Source organism: Biomphalaria glabrata, chromosome 1 (assembly GCF_947242115.1).
Source record: "Biomphalaria glabrata chromosome 1, xgBioGlab47.1, whole genome shotgun sequence".
Lineage (NCBI taxonomy): Eukaryota > Metazoa > Mollusca > Gastropoda > Planorbidae > Biomphalaria > Biomphalaria glabrata.
The window spans coordinates 50415219-50434085 of record NC_074711.1 but is presented as its reverse complement, the minus strand read 5'-3'; the positions used below and the strand labels follow the sequence as shown (position 1 = coordinate 50434085).

At 39.6% G+C, this 18867-nt stretch overlaps 1 protein-coding gene across 11 annotated transcripts in view; it reads left to right on the top strand.

The window, feature by feature from the left end:
• The window catches only part of LOC106080036 (lachesin-like), a 137513-nt gene that overhangs the window by 90212 nt on the left and 28434 nt on the right, over positions 1-18867 (top strand). For 10 of the 11 annotated variants that reach the window (XM_056041735.1, XM_056041730.1, XM_056041724.1 and 7 more), the window contains one exon: positions 6502-6632. In XM_056041735.1, coding sequence (XP_055897710.1) covers positions 6502-6632 — 131 coding nt within the window. Of the gene's footprint in view, positions 1-6501; positions 6633-17352; positions 17689-18867 lie in introns of those variants that run through there. The other variant, XM_056041745.1, reaches the window with a different exon arrangement.

Below are 18867 nucleotides of genomic sequence, written 5' to 3'. Positions count from 1 at the left end.
TCCTTCACACTCAGATGAATGCACTCACACACACACGCGCACAGATCGAGAGAAAGTAAGAGTGGAGACAAAAGACAAAAAGACCGAGACAGCAGCCAGTAGAGAGGGAGAGCCTCCAATATTCTCTTCGTTACACGAGTCTAATCAAATAGCTGAATATAGGCTCCACCGTGAGCCAAAGATTTGAAAGGTGTTGTTCATAGCAGCTTGTGGTTCTCACTTATTTGATGTTCAACGGAGATGGGCCACATGAAATTCTTACCAACTGATGCCATTCCATTCGATACATTTTCAGTCGCACTGTGAACTTACCCTGTACCTTTGGCTAATAGATAACAATGCCCCACCAAGTGCAGATCGTGGAGCCCTGTGGGCCTGCACTAATTGAGAAGCACTGAGTCATGTAATAAGATAAGCACTAATTATTGGGCAAGGACTCGAGGCCAGGACTTGAGAACAAATAAATTGTTCTGATTGAGATCAATCATTGAAAGAGAAAAAAAAAGGTAATCGAAGGGGAAACAACTGGAAAATGTTCTTGCAATCATTAAATACAATTAGAGCATATTTCTACACATAGGTTGGTGTTGGTGTTGGTGTTTTGTTGTTGTTGTTGTTGTTTTGTTGTTGTTGTTGTTTTGTTGTTGTTGTTGTTTTGTTGTTGTTGTTGTTGTTGTTGTTTTGTGTGTGCTTTTAAGTTGTTGTTTTTTTATTTCATTGTATGTGTACTAGCAGCTGCAGCTTGTACACATAATGTACACTCCATTGATTTTATCCGAAGCTCTTTGAACATAGACGTCGACGTACTTATACTATTCTACAAGACAATGTACCGACAAGTGTCACGTGATTACTCTTGTAGAGTACACTATGGTGAACGGTAGATACTAGACAGTAAAATATGTTTTATCATTTTGAAAACCTAGGCCTCAATGGGTTCTATTATAATTTGAAAATTAAATAGAAGAATTAGAATATTGATGTTTTGTTTTGTTTGCAGACAAAACTAAATGCGAATATTCCTGAGTCCGTAGATGAATGATGAAGAGGTCTTTTTTTTTTGTGTGAGAGGCCTGTTAGTAAATTGTATCAATTGTTCTTAAGTGTTTCTGTCCCAGACATTTAGCTGAAAGTCAACATGTGAAATAAGCATATAGTCTTTAAAACGTTTGAGGTTATTGTTTATTCCAATGTGGAAGTTTTGCTATATAAATAGCTGAATAAAAGTCACAGTTACACACCCACAGTTACACACCCACAGTTACACACACTTGCTGTTGGACTTCAGTTTTAGGCTTCATGCTTTTTATAATATTCTCATTGTACGTGGAGCCTGAATTATTTAGTTAACAGCTCAAAAAAAAATTAAAATTTTTAGCGGCCCCAAAGGTCACAATTGAAAAAGTGTGAACGGATCATTATAAAATATATTTTCCATTTATTGAGTAACTCATTGAATGAAATACTGATTGAAATGTTGGTTTTAAAAAATAATTTTGATACGAACTTCCTTTTAATTATAAGTTAAAAAAAAAGAAAAAAAACTTTTATAGCGCTCAGTTTTGACATATCCTCATTATACACTTGTCAGTCTACTCTAAATAAGACCAAATACAGCCCAGATCTAGATATATTTATACTATATATGTATATTATAAATGTATTAAAAATTTGAACGAAATTGTAATTATTAAGGCAATAAGTTACCTTCTGAAAGCTTAGGAGTGGGCTGCAGATTTAGACTTTATGTAAACAGTAGTATTACGTTAAGAAGTGAATCGTACATTAACAATATAGTAGGCCTACATCATTACCCGGTACCGGCGGTACACGAACAACATAGTAGGCCTACACCATTACCCGGTACCGGCGGTACACGAACAACATAGTAGGCCTACACCATTACCCGGTACCGGCGGTACACGAACAATATAGTAGGCCTACACCATTACCCGGTACCGGCGGTACACGAACAACATAGTAGGCCTACACCATTACCCGGTACCGGCGGTACACGAACAACACAGTAGGCCTACACCATTACCCGGTACCGGCGGTACACGAACAATATAGTAGGCCTACACCATTACCCGGTACCGGCGGTACACGAACAACATAGTAGGCCTACACCATTACCCGGTACCGGCGGTACACGAACAATATAGTAGGCCTACACCATTACCCGGTACCGGCGGTACACGAACAACATAGTAGGCCTACATCATTACCCGGTACCGGCGGTACACGAACAACATAGTAGCCCTACACCATTACCCGGTACCGGCGGTACACGAACAACATAGTAGCCCTACACCATTACCCGGTACCGGCGGTACACGAACAACATAGTAGGCCTACACCATTACCCGGTACCGGCGGTACCAAAAGGCCTACTATTCCTGATCATTAACATTGGTCTAGGTCCAGTAATTTTAAGATTAAATGTGTAAAGTCATAAGAATTCTAGTCCAGATCTATATAGATTCTATATCAAGATTCTAAATTTATTTCTAGATCGAGATCTAGTTTATATGACAAATAGCAATGGAGATATTAATTTTTATTTGCGAGGGGAAAGTCTTGTCCAACTCTGCCAATTGAAGTCATTTCTAGCTAACTCACGACCTAAGTCAAGAATATTTTTTTCGTGTTGCCAATTTATGTAATTTTGTAAGAAGAATAAATCTTTTTTAGTTTCTCTTTATTACATGTAACATGTTATTAATTTTGAATGTATGGATAAGGTTAATAATTATTATTTTAAAAAATATAAGTGTACACTAAGTGAATATATGGAGTTGCTGTGGCTGAGGGGTAGAGCACCTGGTGAAGACTCTAGGTGGACCACTTCGAGGGCCGATTTTGAGTTTGTGTTTCCACACAAACTGTCTTTGTAACCTTGTTTTATCCCTAGTTATTTCATCAAAACTTCTCAAGTCCTAATGTCTCTTGCTTTATTCCCACTATCTTGCTTTATTCCCAGTATCTTGCTTTATTTCCAGTATCTTGCTTTATTCCCACTATCTTGCTTTATTCCCACTATCTTGCTTTATTTCCAGTATCTTGCTTTATTCCCAGTATCTTGCTTTATTCCCAGTATCTTGCTTTATTTCCAGTATCTTGCTTTATTCCCACTATCTTGCTTTATTCCCACTATCTTGCTTTATTCCCACTATCTTGCTTTATTTCCAGTATCTTGCTTTATTCCCAGTATCTTGCTTTATTCCCAGTATCTGTGTTTACAGCCTCTTTATTTTTTCCCGTGTCTCTTTAGTTATTCCCACTATCTTGCTTTATTTCCAGTATCTTGCTTTATTCCCAGTATCTTGCTTTATTCCCAGTATCTTGCTTTATTTCCAGTATCTTGCTTTATTCCCAGTATCTTGCTTTATTTCCAGTATCTTGCTTTATTCCCAGTATCTTGCTTTATTTCCAGTATCTTGCTTTATTCCCAGTATCTTGCTTTTTTCCCAGTATCTTGTTTTATTCCCAGTATCTTGCTTTATTCCCAGTATCTTGCTTTATTCCCAGTATCTTGCTTTATTCCCAGTATCTTGCTTTATTCCCACTATCTTGCTTTATTCCCACTATCTTGCTTTATTCCCAGTATCTTGCTTTATTTCCACTATCTTGCGTTATTCCCACTATCTTGCTTTATTCCCACTATCTTGCTTTATTCCCAGTATCTTGCTTTATTTCCAGTATTTTGCTTTATTCCCAGTATCTTGCTTTATTCCCAGTATCTTGCTTTATTCCCAGTATCTTGCTTTATTCCCAGTATCTTGCTTTATTCCCAGTATCTTGCTTTATTCCCAGTATCTTGCTTTATTCACAGTATCTTGCTTTATTCCCAGTATCTTGCTTTATTCCCAGTATCTTGCTTTATTCCCAGTATCTTGTTTTATTCCCAGTATCTTGCTTTATTCCCAGTATCTTGCTTTATTCCCAGTATCTTGCTTTATTCCCAGTATCTTGCTTTATTCCCAGTATCTTGCTTTATTTCCAATATCTTGCTTTATTCCCAGTATTATTGCTTTATTCTCAGTATCTTGCTTTATTCCCAGTATCTTGCTTTATTTCCAGTATCTTGCTTTATTCCCAGTATCTTGCTTTATTCCCAGTATCTTGCTTTATTCCCAGTATCTTGCTTTATTCCCAGTATCTTGTTTTATTCCCAGTATCTTGCTTTATTCCCAGTATCTTGCTTTATTCCCAGTATCTTGCTTTATTCCCAGTATCTTGCTTTATTCCCAGTATCTTGCTTTATTTCCAATATCTTTCTGTATTCCCCAGTATCTCTGTTAGCTCAGCCTCTTAAAGCGCATATTAATTGAACATCTCTCTCACTTGTTATAGCTTATATTCACCAATGAATATTGTCCTGCAGATTTTCCAATATTAATATTTCATTAGCACCTGCTGTCTCCGTCTATCTGAACTCAAATATGTTTGCAATGCAATACAAATAGTGCACAGTTTAACGTCATCTTCAGATCTACAATCTCAATGCAATACAAATAGTGCACAGTTTAACGTCATCTTCAGATCTACAATCTCAATGCAATGATCACACACTGCTAAGAGGAACTGCAAATAGCGGCTCGTTATTGAAAGGGAGGCGATTCTCTGTATTAATAGGTGATGATTTCTTCCCCTACATAAAGTCTAAATACAACAGAAATAAAAGGGCGTTAGAAGCTGAAAGTAGCTTTGTAAAAAATGAGTTGCGGTTGTATGATAAGATTCGTAATCTTGTTCAGAGAATAGTTTAAACACGCAGTGTGACGTGTCATTGAGTATCTTAAACTGAAAGTCTAAACGTTGAAACTAGGATTTGGAGCTCTATTGTTAGTGAATTCTGTCTTTGACTCCTTTAATATACAGAGTTATTTCATTGTCATGTACTTGGCTAAACTGTCTCTAGTTGTGACGTATCTAATTAGCCTCACACTTACTTCAACTATTTCTAACTCTACGTATAAAGTTGTTTTCGAAATCGTTTCGGACTTTTTCGGCGTATAAGAAACCTAGTCATCACGTTTATTAGCAAACGCTGAGCATTTAAAAGAAACTTTTGAATTAGCCCTCATAGTTTTTTAGAACATGTCAACTCAAATAAACCCAGCCAATAGTGATGTGAAGTTCTTAGCAATGTTTTAGTTGTTTTTTTTTTTAATTTCAACATAAATAAACCCAGCAGTTATGAAGCTATGTTTTGAACCAGGTTTATTTACGTGATACATTGAAACGGGTAAACCCAAATAAAATCCAGCCCAACGTTATGTGATGTTTCTGTCGAGCTTACATTAAAACACAACAGTTTCTCTAACTCAGAACCCAGACACAGCTTTAAGCTCAAGTAGTCTCCCAGACAGACATGCCCCCCCCCCACCCACTTGAAAGTCCGGCCATGAGAAGATAACTCAGATCAAATAGCAAATGTTGAGAGATATTCCGTACAAAGTGGTGCAGAGACACCATATGTCCAGTTGTTGCCCCAGACACGCACTTCTTGTCCAGTTGTTGCCCCAGACACGCACTTCTTGTCCCTGAAATTAACGTCTCACTCACTCACTCGCGTAGGGTCGATGAGGCACCATTCTCCATTGTGTTTTTGTTTTTTACTTATGATTTTTAATGTTAAACTGTCTGAGCTTCATTTTGTTTGCCCAACAGTATCAACTCAAATCTAAGATCTATATAAAGAATCAAACACAGGATGTGTTTACAAATAAAATCGATATATATATATATATATATATATATATATATATATATATATATATATATATATAGATGACCTATATAAACATTAAAATTTAAGACCTATTCAACGAATAAAATCAATGAACTATATAAGGAATAAAATCACAAACCTATATAAAGAATAAAAAACAGACCTATATAAAGAATAAAATGGTAGACCTATGTAAATCACTATAATAAATTGAATATGTTATCACTCAAAAGTGTTGCCTCCTGCACAATCAAATCTAATCGAATGTGTACAGTAGAAACAATAATATCACAGACTAACAACAAACTCATTCAATTGAATGCATTCTAAGCCTATAGCAGATATAGATTATTTTTTTCTAAAATATAATTTGTGAAGACATTGAAACATTTGTTATCTTGTTGCCAGGCTTTCAATATTGAACATAATAGTCGTAGCCTTGCATGTAATTGTTATGCTCAGTGTCGAAGTCGTGTTGGCTGCAGTACAAACTTCTGTCAATATAATAACATCAAGCCGGTCAAGTTTCATTTTGTTCCCCTTTCTGGCTTTGTATTTTACTGAGCAGAAGATGTAGATACCTTTTGTTTTGCGTGACAACAGGTGACCAAGGTGTTGTGTGTCTAGCACAATGTCAGCCTCTACCTCCACCAATAAAACCAAGACACGGACCTCCATAACCTTAAATGTACTTAGTATTGGATGTCAAATAATGTATAGAACAATTTATTTCATGATTACCTCTCTTTTTTTGTTCTGACCAGACTGTGTGAAGAATATCAACAATGGTATAGACGAGACTATTATGACGATACGAGTGGTGAAAGGGTTAATGGCGGTCTTGCCTTGCACCGTGTCTCCAGATCTGACGGAAAAATTAGCTGACCAATATAAGGTAAGTCTTGAGATCTAGGTGATTGGATGGCGTCCTTTGATTAGTCTAAGAACCCAGTACAAGTCATGTAGCCTTCCATTTGAGTTCTTTTGTTTGATACAGAAACCAAACGGAAGTCAACTGAAACGGGCATTTAAATAATTCGCATTTTAATGACACAAAAAAAAACGAAAATTATTATTTTAAACACGATGGCAAAATAAAATAGTTAAGCAAATTTAACCAGATCTAACTACTACTGTGCCAACAGCCACACAGCCTTAATACGTACAATGCACACAGCTATGATTTGACTAATACGATACAGTAAGCCATTATATACATCATCAGAAGACACAGCCATAGTATTACCAGGATGGAAAGTACTTTCACTGGGGACTGATCTCTTCAACTTTTTAACTTACAAGCCAGACACAACTTGTGTACATAAATAGCCATAAGTGTGCTGTGTGTCCGGCTGTCCGAGCCGACAAAATTTGATGGATGACTTGGGGTCATGGCCCCCTATCCAGTATGCATTGACTTATCCCAAGCTTTTACAAGGGTTCTGGTTCCGGTGTGATGATGATCTATGGGACGTGTGCGATTACTCTTTCAAAATGCTGGTCTTGGAAAATATGAATTAACGACGGGCTTCAGGCAGCCGCTGAGGGATGCCGTCTGAACGTGTTAGAGCTGACAGCCAGAACATGGGCTCACAATACATCGCATGTATGTTCACGTCCCGTCGGATAGAATCACATTGGCTGGACATATATGTTCACGTTCCGTCGGATAGAATCACATTGGCTGGACATAAGGACTTCATCTCAGTATTGATTCCTTCCAATATAGTTGTATTTATCATACAAGCTAACAACAGGAAATAAGTTCGATAACTTGGCTGTTTCTACGATAGCATGACTATTTCTACGATAACATGGCTATTTCTACGATAACATGGCTATTTGTACGAGTGTTTTAAAATGGAAGAACTAAAGCAGAAAGAAAGTGTGTTGATTTAATACTGACTCCTATAATGAATGTAAATTATTGTATATTCTATTTTATATTCTATTTATATTTATTATTAGTTTTGTGTTCTGTAAGATAAAATGCTCCTAGATTAATGTTGTTGATGGTTTAGAAAAGTAATAAGTACATAGACATTCAATTTTCCAATCAACTTTGATATTGCTCGATCAATTTCAACTAGACGCGCCAACGAAAAATCCAAAATTTCACTACAAATGTTTGTTATTCCGAATTCCTTTAAAAAAAAAATTAAAAAGGAAAAAAACAACAACAAAGGTAGTCCGTCACACTTTTCAGACTTTCAGTCTTTGCGGTAGATGTTTCTGTGGCCGACTTAACGAGGAGCGGCAACGACCAATCGCCTTTAGGGCCTACTTACCCAATAAGACCCCTCGGTTTGGAAGGTGTAGCACTCGGTTTGGAAGGTGTAGCACTTGGTTTGGAAGCTGTAGCACTCGGTTTGGAAGGTGTAGCACTCGGTTTGGAAGGTGTAGCACTCGGTTTGGAAGCTGTAGCACTCGGTTTGGAAGGTGTAGCACTCGGTTTGGAAGCTGTAGCACTCGGTTTGGAAGCTGTAGCACTCGGTTTGGAAGGTGTAGCACTAGGTTTGGAAGGTGTAGCACTCGGTTTGAAAGGTGTAGCACTCGGTTTGGAAGGTGTAGCACTCGGTTTGGAAGCTGTAGCACTCGGTTTGGAAGGTGTAGCACTCGGTTTGGAAGCTGTAGCACCGGGTTCCCACAGCAAAAAGCAAAGCTCTATTCTAAGATGTTCATGTTTAAATTTGTCTTGCTATCATGTGATCATCTTGCTATCATGTGATCATCTTGCTATCATTTCATCGATTGATCAAACTGAATCACCTGGATACACTTGACATTTAGGCCAAAATATATTTCTTGTTTTCGTATCGTTAGTTTTTTGTCATTTTTATGATTTTAAAATATTTGATTATTTAATCGAGTATTTTCAATGAATCATCTAGTAAGTTAGTTTTGTTTGGTGACCTTTTTTTTTATTCGTCAACGCTAGATCTCTATGCTCATTTATAATATAATAATAATAATAATAATATAATAATAATCTTTTTTGTCCGTTAGGAAATTTGTCTTACAATTTGAGCATTACACCAAACAAAACATTATAACTAAAATAAAAATATGTACATTCACACCAGACCACTGGCGGATCCAGGAAGGGGGGGGGGGCGATCGCCCGAAGGGGGGGGGGCGGACGAATTTTAGTATAGAATTCACACAATTTGTATACGAATTTATTACTTATGTTAATAATATATACTAATTATTTATATTTCAACCTATTTTTAGATTATTTCGCCCCCTTCCCTTTCTAGTATTTTGGCCGATTTGGTAGGGTCGGGAGGGGGCGATGGCATCAATCCGCCCCCCCCCCACCATAAACTTTCGAGTGGGGGGGGCGGTCCAATTTATTTGTACAAATCACAGCTTACTAACAGAATCAATTAAATATCTATATGATTAAAACTTGTTATTGGTATTTTAACCGGTCTTTATATTATGTCGTTCACCTGTTGGCCGATTGGAAAGGGAGGAGCGAATACCTCTACCGCCCTTCCCATCTAAACCCTTTGTGTGTGGGGGGGGCGGTCCTACTTTTATGGAGAAATCATAGTATGTGAACAAAATTAGTCGAATATCTATATAATATAAACAGGTGGAAGTGCGATACATGCAATCACCTTCCCCTTATCGGACAAACCAATACTTTTTCTTTTTGTATTATAGTAAGAAATTACAAAATTAAAAAAATCTGTCACTAATATAATTTATATATGCTATAAAGTAAATTCTTATATCGAGTCGCCCAACCTGTATTCTTTAATGCAAAATGCAATCATTAGCAGGAATTATAAAAAGGAGCGAGGATTAATCGTCTTTATTTTACCGCCCTTCCCCTTTCCAGACAGAGTTTGTGTAATTTGACATGAATTTATCATAACTATTTTAAGAAAGACTTTGCTTTGGAAAAGTTATAATTCAAACGAAATTTTTCAATATAACAGTCACGGTTGAGATGAGTTCAAAAGCCAGATAATCTTTTCCTAGTCGACTTTTTCCAACCTTTACTCTATCTCATATTTTTCTAGTTAAATAAATTTAGGACTATAACTCACAATTTATGCTTCAATTTTATTGAATATTATTAATCGAATTTTTTTTTCGGCGGCGATCCTCAAAGCCTTAATCTAAATATGTGGGGTATCTTATCTTTTCAAAGAACAAATCGGTTGTATTTGCAATGTATTAGAATATTTTTCCACATTATTCAAAAGGTCCTTTATAATAGAATGAATAATGAGCTGTAGGTCAGGAGAATGCGTTACTGCAGTGAAGAATGCCAGAAAACGCTTTTAGCGTCGAGGCTTCGCCCCTAACCTCACTGATGAATAATAAGCTGTAGATGTCTTGAGAATGCGTTTCAGCCGTGAAAAGTGCAAAAAAACGAACCCCACTGAGGAAGCTTACAGCGCTCTTCCAGGCCCCCAAGCTTGCAAGAGAAAGGCCTCAACATGACTGTTTTTTTTTTCAGTTTTTTTTTCGCCGAAGATTGAGAAACAGTCTTATTTTATTCTCACGTATCGAATATATATATATATATATATATATATATAGATATATATATATATATATAGATATATATATATATATGCTGTATGCACGTTTATGCATAGGGTTAGGGTTTACTGGGCGTTAGGGTTAGGGTTTGGAAAAAATCGCCCCCCCCCCCACTCCAAAGTTCTGGATCCGCTAGTGCACCAGACTCACACTGTTTAGAAACGATATGTTTATATAAATAGACAGACAATAGGCACTATGTTTATGTACATAGATACTATGTTTATATACATTGACACTATGTTTATGTACATAGACACTATGTTTATAAACATTGACACTATGTTTATGCACATAGACACTATGTTTATATACATTGACACTATGTTTATACACATTGACATTATGTTCATATACATTGACATTATGTTTATATACATTGACATTATGTTTATGTACATTGACATTATGTTTATGTACATAGACACTATGTTTAGAAACATTGACACTATGTTTATGTACATAGACACTATGTTTATATACATTGACACTATGTTTATGTACATAGACATTATGTTTATGTACATTGACACTATGTTTATGTACATTGACACTATGTTATGTACATAGACACTATGTTTATGTACATTGACACTATGTTTATGTACATAGACACTATGTTTATATACATTGACACTATGTTTATGTACATAGACACTATGTTTATGTACATTGACACTATGTTTATGTACATAGACACTATGTTTATGTACATTGACACTATGTTTATGTACATAGACACAATGTTTATATACATTGACACTATGTTTATGTACATAGACACTATGTTTATGTTTATGTACATAGACACTATGTTTATGTACATTGACACTATGTTTATGTACATTGACACTATGTTTATGTACATTGACACTAAGTTTATGTACATAGACACAATGTTTATATACATTGACACTATGTTTATGTACATAGACACTATATTTCACTAAGCAAAGTGCACGGAAATAGTTGCATTTGTGTGTGTGTGTGTGTATGCACTGTTTTCCGCCATCTCTTGTAACACTGCAAGGAGACATTGGATCTTGGATTGCTTCAACCAGTGTCTCAAAAACAAATATTGGCGTCTATTTGCTTAGGACAGCATCGCTGATTAGCTTTTTAGAAGTTTTTTTTTTAGTCTCAGCAATGGATTCGGAAATGGCCCAATCAATGGATGTCATGTACTTGTCCCCTCAGTGTACTAGAACTGATTCAATCAAATTGTCGGAATTGATCTTTTCAATTAATTGGTCCTGATCCACTAGCGGATCCAGAACTTTGGAGTGGGGGGGGGGCGATTTTTTTCCAAACCCTGACCCTAACGCCCAGTAAACCCTAACCCTATGCATAAACGTGCGTACAGCACACACACACACACACATATGTTTGTGTATATATATATATATAAGAATTAAAAAAAGCAGCATTTCTCAACCTTCGGCGAAAATCAAAACAGCTGGGGCAGAGCTATAAGATTCCCTAGTGGGGTTCGGGGCGAAGCCCCGACGTTAAAAGCGTTTTCCTACATTCTTCACTGCAGAAACGCATTCTCCTGACAAGTACAGCTCATTATTTATCAATGGAATTCGGGGCGAAGCCCCAACGACAAAAGTGTTTTCTTGCATTCTTCACTGCAGAACTTCTCCTGACCTAAAGGTCATTATTCATACTATTAAAAAAGGACATTTTGAATAATGTTGTACTTGAAAAATATTCTAATATGAATTTAAAGGCCCTTAATACATTGCAATTAAAGCCGACTTGTTCCTTGAGAAGATAAGATGCCCCACACAATTATATTTTGGCTTTGAGGATCGCCGCCGAAAAAAAAATATTCGAGAAATAGTATTCAATAAAATTGAAGTATAAATTGTGAGTTATAGTCCCAAATTTATTTAGCTAGAAAAATATCAGATTGAGTAAAGTTTGGGAAAAGGCGACTATAAAAAGATTATTTTGGTTTAGAACTCATCTTATACTTTAATAACTTCTGCTAAAGATTGCATTTGGCATTAAAGAATAGGGATATAAAAATTTAATTTATAGTATTGTTATGACCCTATTGGCGGCGCAAAAGGGTTAACTATAGGCTCAGCTGACACACACGTGAATCACTCAGGTCAGCGGGGCCATGGACAAGGGATAGTACTACGATTACACGCAAATATGACCAATGTTATGGTCATGTGATCGAAAGCCTGCGTGTACGAGTGACACAGTGTGTAGGAAAGCGGCAGTTCAAGACCGGAGAGCGTCGAGACCGGGACTGTTAGTCGGCCATGAAGTCGGTCCTGGTTGTGTCCTCATGTGTTGATGTACAAGTCCAGAAAGAGAGACAGTAGAGTTTTGTACGGTGATGTACAATGTAATATTTTAGTTGTTGATGTGTTGCCAATAGTCTAGTATTGGCTGTCTTCTACTTATTCACTCATTATTAAAGTACCAGATTATTTGGAGCCTTGTTGTGGAGTTCTTGATGTGTTGATGTGTTGTGTTGTGTTTAGAAGTGTTTACAGAAGGCCTGATAGGGAGGAGAGAAACGTAACACTGGTGTCTTGAAGTGGGATTTCCTATGGCTTCTGTAAAACTGCTAGATGAACTGAATCTGAAAGAACTGAAACAAGAGCTGAAATGGCGAGGACTGAAGTACTACGAAATGAGCAACGAAACTCTTAAAGAACGTCTCCGGCAAGCCCTGGTGGATGAAGAGGAAGATCCGAACACGTACCTCTTTGAACTCAAACCGGATGTTGTAGAGCTCTTGATCACCTTTCAAGAACAGATGTTGTCTGGCTTCCAGAATGTGATCAAGGGTGACTCGTAGAAAGAAACAGATGAAGAAACCAGAGAAGAGACCGAGACCAATAGCTCAACCAACACTTTTGCTGCAGAAATGAGTGCCTCCGTCAGCCAGACAGAACAAGACAACGTTGTGTCTTACCTCAAGCCGTAGCTGGGGACATTAAAGACATCTGTCAATCTGCCAGTGCTGATGAGAGGAACTCAAATCTTGATGGCTGCACCCAGATGTTTGGCAAGAACGTTATGTGTCGAGCTCCGCAGGGAGAATGCAAACTCCAAGAAACCCATCGGCAAGGTCTACACCCAACAGACGTTTATCCAGCTGCCCAGACCAGAGACAGAAGTCCTGATGGTGTTCAGAAGAATTTGACGATACCTGATGCAGCAGTTGGTGGACCCCTGCAAGCTGAAAATCATCGACAGGGCCTGCACTCAACAGACAATTGGTCCGCTGCTGAGACTAAAGAGAGAAGCCGTGATGGTGGTCCAGGAAGTCGATTGGAGGCTAAAGATGATGACGTTAGCCACAATTTCCCCTCCTGTGAACCTGAAACCCAACCCCCAAGTCTTTCTCTTCAAAGCCCTATGAAGAAACCTATTTAACCAACGATCTTGGTGAACCCTGTCCTGACATATCCCTCCCCATGTGTTAAGTGGCTGCTCTCAGTAGGGAGCGACCGAAGAAGACGTTTGCTGAGTCCAAAGTGCATGGCGATGCAACCACGACGTCAGTGCAACCAGGTGGTCAACTGGAGCAGAAGGAGAAAGATACAAACGCAGACTACAGCACAGATGGCTCCATCGAGATAGCAATATAAGCCCATTGTCGCCCCCAACGATAGACCCCCTCCTGCGTCGATTTACCTCCACTGCCAATGTCGTGTGATAGATTTTTGTCCGGGACGGACAAATCTGAGAAGGGGGCAGTGTTATGACCCTATTGGCGGCGCAAAAGGGTTAACTATAGGCTCAGCTGACACACACGTGAATCACTCAGGTCAGCGGGGCCATGGACAAGGGATAGTACTACGATTACACGCAAATATGACCAATGTTATGGTCATGTGATCGAAAGCCTGCGTGTACGAGTGACACAGTGTGTAGGAAAGCGGCAGTTCAAGACCGGAGAGCGTCGAGACCGGGACTGTTAGTCGGCCATGAAGTCGGTCCTGGTTGTGTCCTCATGTGTTGATGTACAAGTCCAGAAAGAGAGACAGTAGAGTTTTGTACGGTGATGTACAATGTAATATTTTAGTTGTTGATGTGTTGCCAATAGTCTAGTATTGGCTGTCTTCTACTTATTCACTCATTATTAAAGTACCAGATTATTTGGAGCCTTGTTGTGGAGTTCTTGATGTGTTGATGTGTTGTGTTGTGTTTAGAAGTGTTTACAGAAGGCCTGATAGGGAGGAGAGAAACGTAACACTGGTGTCTTGAAGTGGGATTTCCTATGGCTTCTGTAAAACTGCTAGATGAACTGAATCTGAAAGAACTGAAACAAGAGCTGAAATGGCGAGGACTGAAGTACTACGAAAGGAGCAACGAAACTCTTAAAGAACGTCTCCGGCAAGCCCTGGTGGATGAAGAGGAAGATCCGAACACGTACCTCTTTGAACTCAAACCGGATGTTGTAGAGCTCTTGATCACCTTTCAAGAACAGATGTTGTCTGGCTTCCAGAATGTGATCAAGGGTGACTCGTAGAAAGAAACAGATGAAGAAACCAGAGAAGAGACCGAGACCAATAGCTCAACCAACACTTTTGCTGCAGAAATGAGTGCCTCCGTCAGCCAGACAGAACAAGACAACGTTGTGTCTTACCTCAAGCCGTAGCTGGGGACATTAAAGACATCTGTCAATCTGCCAGTGCTGATGAGAGGAACTCAAATCTTGATGGCTGCACCCAGATGTTTGGCAAGAACGTTATGTGTCGAGCTCCGCAGGGAGAATGCAAACTCCAAGAAACCCATCGGCAAGGTCTACACCCAACAGACGTTTATCCAGCTGCCCAGACCAGAGACAGAAGTCCTGATGGTGTTCAGAAGAATTTGACGATACCTGATGCAGCAGTTGGTGGACCCCTGCAAGCTGAAAATCATCGACAGGGCCTGCACTCAACAGACAATTGGTCCGCTGCTGAGACTAAAGAGAGAAGCCGTGATGGTGGTCCAGGAAGTCGATTGGAGGCTAAAGATGATGACGTTAGCCACAATTTCCCCTCCTGTGAACCTGAAACCCAACCCCCAAGTCTTTCTCTTCAAAGCCCTATGAAGAAACCTATTTAACCAACGATCTTGGTGAACCCTGTCCTGACATATCCCTCCCCATGTGTTAAGTGGCTGCTCTCAGTAGGGAGCGACCGAAGAAGACGTTTGCTGAGTCCAAAGTGCATGGCGATGCAACCACGACGTCAGTGCAACCAGGTGGTCAACTGGAGCAGAAGGAGAAAGATACAAACGCAGACTACAGCACAGATGGCTCCATCGAGATAGCAATATAAGCCCATTGTCGCCCCCAACGATAGACCCCCTCCTGCGTCGATTTACCTCCACTGCCAATGTCGTGTGATAGATTTTTGTCCGGGACGGACAAATCTGAGAAGGGGGCAGTGTTATGACCCTATTGGCGGCGCAAAAGGGTTAACTATAGGCTCAGCTGACACACACGTGAATCACTCAGGTCAGCGGGGCCATGGACAAGGGATAGTACTACGATTACACGCAAATATGACCAATGTTATGGTCATGTGATCGAAAGCCTGCGTGTACGAGTGACACAGTGTGTAGGAAAGCGGCAGTTCAAGACCGGAGAGCGTCGAGACCGGGACTGTTAGTCGGCCATGAAGTCGGTCCTGGTTGTGTCCTCATGTGTTGATGTACAAGTCCAGAAAGAGAGACAGTAGAGTTTTGTACGGTGATGTACAATGTAATATTTTAGTTGTTGATGTGTTGCCAATAGTCTAGTATTGGCTGTCTTCTACTTATTCACTCATTATTAAAGTACCAGATTATTTGGAGCCTTGTTGTGGAGTTCTTGATGTGTTGATGTGTTGTGTTGTGTTTAGAAGTGTTTACAGAAGGCCTGATAGGGAGGAGAGAAACGTAACACTGGTGTCTTGAAGTGGGATTTCCTATGGCTTCTGTAAAACTGCTAGATGAACTGAATCTGAAAGAACTGAAACAAGAGCTGAAATGGCGAGGACTGAAGTACTACGAAAGGAGCAACGAAACTCTTAAAGAACGTCTCCGGCAAGCCCTGGTGGATGAAGAGGAAGATCCGAACACGTACCTCTTTGAACTCAAACCGGATGTTGTAGAGCTCTTGATCACCTTTCAAGAACAGATGTTGTCTGGCTTCCAGAATGTGATCAAGGGTGACTCGTAGAAAGAAACAGATGAAGAAACCAGAGAAGAGACCGAGACCAATAGCTCAACCAACACTTTTGCTGCAGAAATGAGTGCCTCCGTCAGCCAGACAGAACAAGACAACGTTGTGTCTTACCTCAAGCCGTAGCTGGGGACATTAAAGACATCTGTCAATCTGCCAGTGCTGATGAGAGGAACTCAAATCTTGATGGCTGCACCCAGATGTTTGGCAAGAACGTTATGTGTCGAGCTCCGCAGGGAGAATGCAAACTCCAAGAAACCCATCGGCAAGGTCTACACCCAACAGACGTTTATCCAGCTGCCCAGACCAGAGACAGAAGTCCTGATGGTGTTCAGAAGAATTTGACGATACCTGATGCAGCAGTTGGTGGACCCCTGCAAGCTGAAAATCATCGACAGGGCCTGCACTCAACAGACAATTGGTCCGCTGCTGAGACTAAAGAGAGAAGCCGTGATGGTGGTCCAGGAAGTCGATTGGAGGCTAAAGATGATGACGTTAGCCACAATTTCCCCTCCTGTGAACCTGAAACCCAACCCCCAAGTCTTTCTCTTCAAAGCCCTATGAAGAAACCTATTTAACCAACGATCTTGGTGAACCCTGTCCTGACATATCCCTCCCCATGTGTTAAGTGGCTGCTCTCAGTAGGGAGCGACCGAAGAAGACGTTTGCTGAGTCCAAAGTGCATGGCGATGCAACCACGACGTCAGTGCAACCAGGTGGTCAACTGGAGCAGAAGGAGAAAGATACAAACGCAGACTACAGCACAGATGGCTCCATCGAGATAGCAATATAAGCCCATTGTCGCCCCCAACGATAGACCCCCTCCTGCGTCGATTTACCTCCACTGCCAATGTCGTGTGATAGATTTTTGTCCGGGACGGACAAATCTGAGAAGGGGGCAGTGTTATGACCCTATTGGCGGCGCAAAAGGGTTAACTATAGGCTCAGCTGACACACACGTGAATCACTCAGGTCAGCGGGGCCATGGACAAGGGATAGTACTACGATTACACGCAAATATGACCAATGTTATGGTCATGTGATCGAAAGCCTGCGTGTACGAGTGACACAGTGTGTAGGAAAGCGGCAGTTCAAGACCGGAGAGCGTCGAGACCGGGACTGTTAGTCGGCCATGAAGTCGGTCCTGGTTGTGTCCTCATGTGTTGATGTACAAGTCCAGAAAGAGAGACAGTATAGTTTTGTACGGTGATGTACAATGTAATATTTTAGTTGTTGATGTGTTGCCAATAGTCTAGTATTGGCAGTCTTCTACTTATTCACTTATTATTAAAGTACCAGATTATTTGGAGCCTTGTTGTGGAGTTCTTGATGTGTTGATGTGTTGTGTTGTGTTTAGCAGTGCTTACAGAAGGCCTGATTAGGAGAGAGGATCGTAACAGTATATATAAATTATATTAATGACAGATTTTTTAAATTTTGTAATTTCTTAACTATAATGCAAAAAGAAAAAGTATTGATTTCTCTGGTGGGGGAAATGCGATTGTATGTATCGTCCCTCCCACCTGGTACAACCCTTTTTCATTTAAATTTGCTAATAATACAATTTGAGACTAGAGTGTGGTACGACATAATATACAATTGGTCACATATCAATACGTAGTTTATATTATATAAATATATTACTAATTTTCTTCACAAACTATGATTTCTCCATAAAAACGGACCGCCATCCCAGACTCAAAGGGTTAAGGTGAGAAGGGCAGTAGATGTATTCGCCCCCCCCCTCCACCAATCGGCAAACAGGGAACGACATAATATAAAGATCGGTTAAAATATCAATAACAAGTTCATATCATATAGATATATAATTGATTCTGTTAGCAAGCTGTGATTTCTACAAATAATTTGGACCGCCCCCCCCACTCGAAAGTGTATGGGGGGGGGGCGGGATTGATACCATCGCCCCCTCCCGACCCCACCAAATCGGCCAACATACTAGAGGGGGCCGAAATAATCTAAAAATAGGTTAAAATATAAATAATTAGTATATATTATTAACATAAGTAATAAATTCGTATACACATTTTGTGAATTCTATACTAAAATTCGTCCGCCCCTCCGGGGGGGGGGGGAATCGGCCGAGTGGGGGGGGGGCGATAGCCCCTACAGACCCACCCCTGGATCCGCCAGTGTCCTGATCTACACAAGTATTGTGTCAGATCTATTTAATATTTTATTCGGACTGTCTAATTAATATGATGGAGCTAGTATAATGTCTGATTTAAAGCTATATATCTGTCATTGTCTTCCAAAGCCTCAGGATAATCTCTTATAAAAGACTCAAAGTAAATCAGTAGTTCAGGAATCTCTAAAGAAAAAAAGGATATTTCGCAATACAAAATGTAAAAACCTAAGTGTT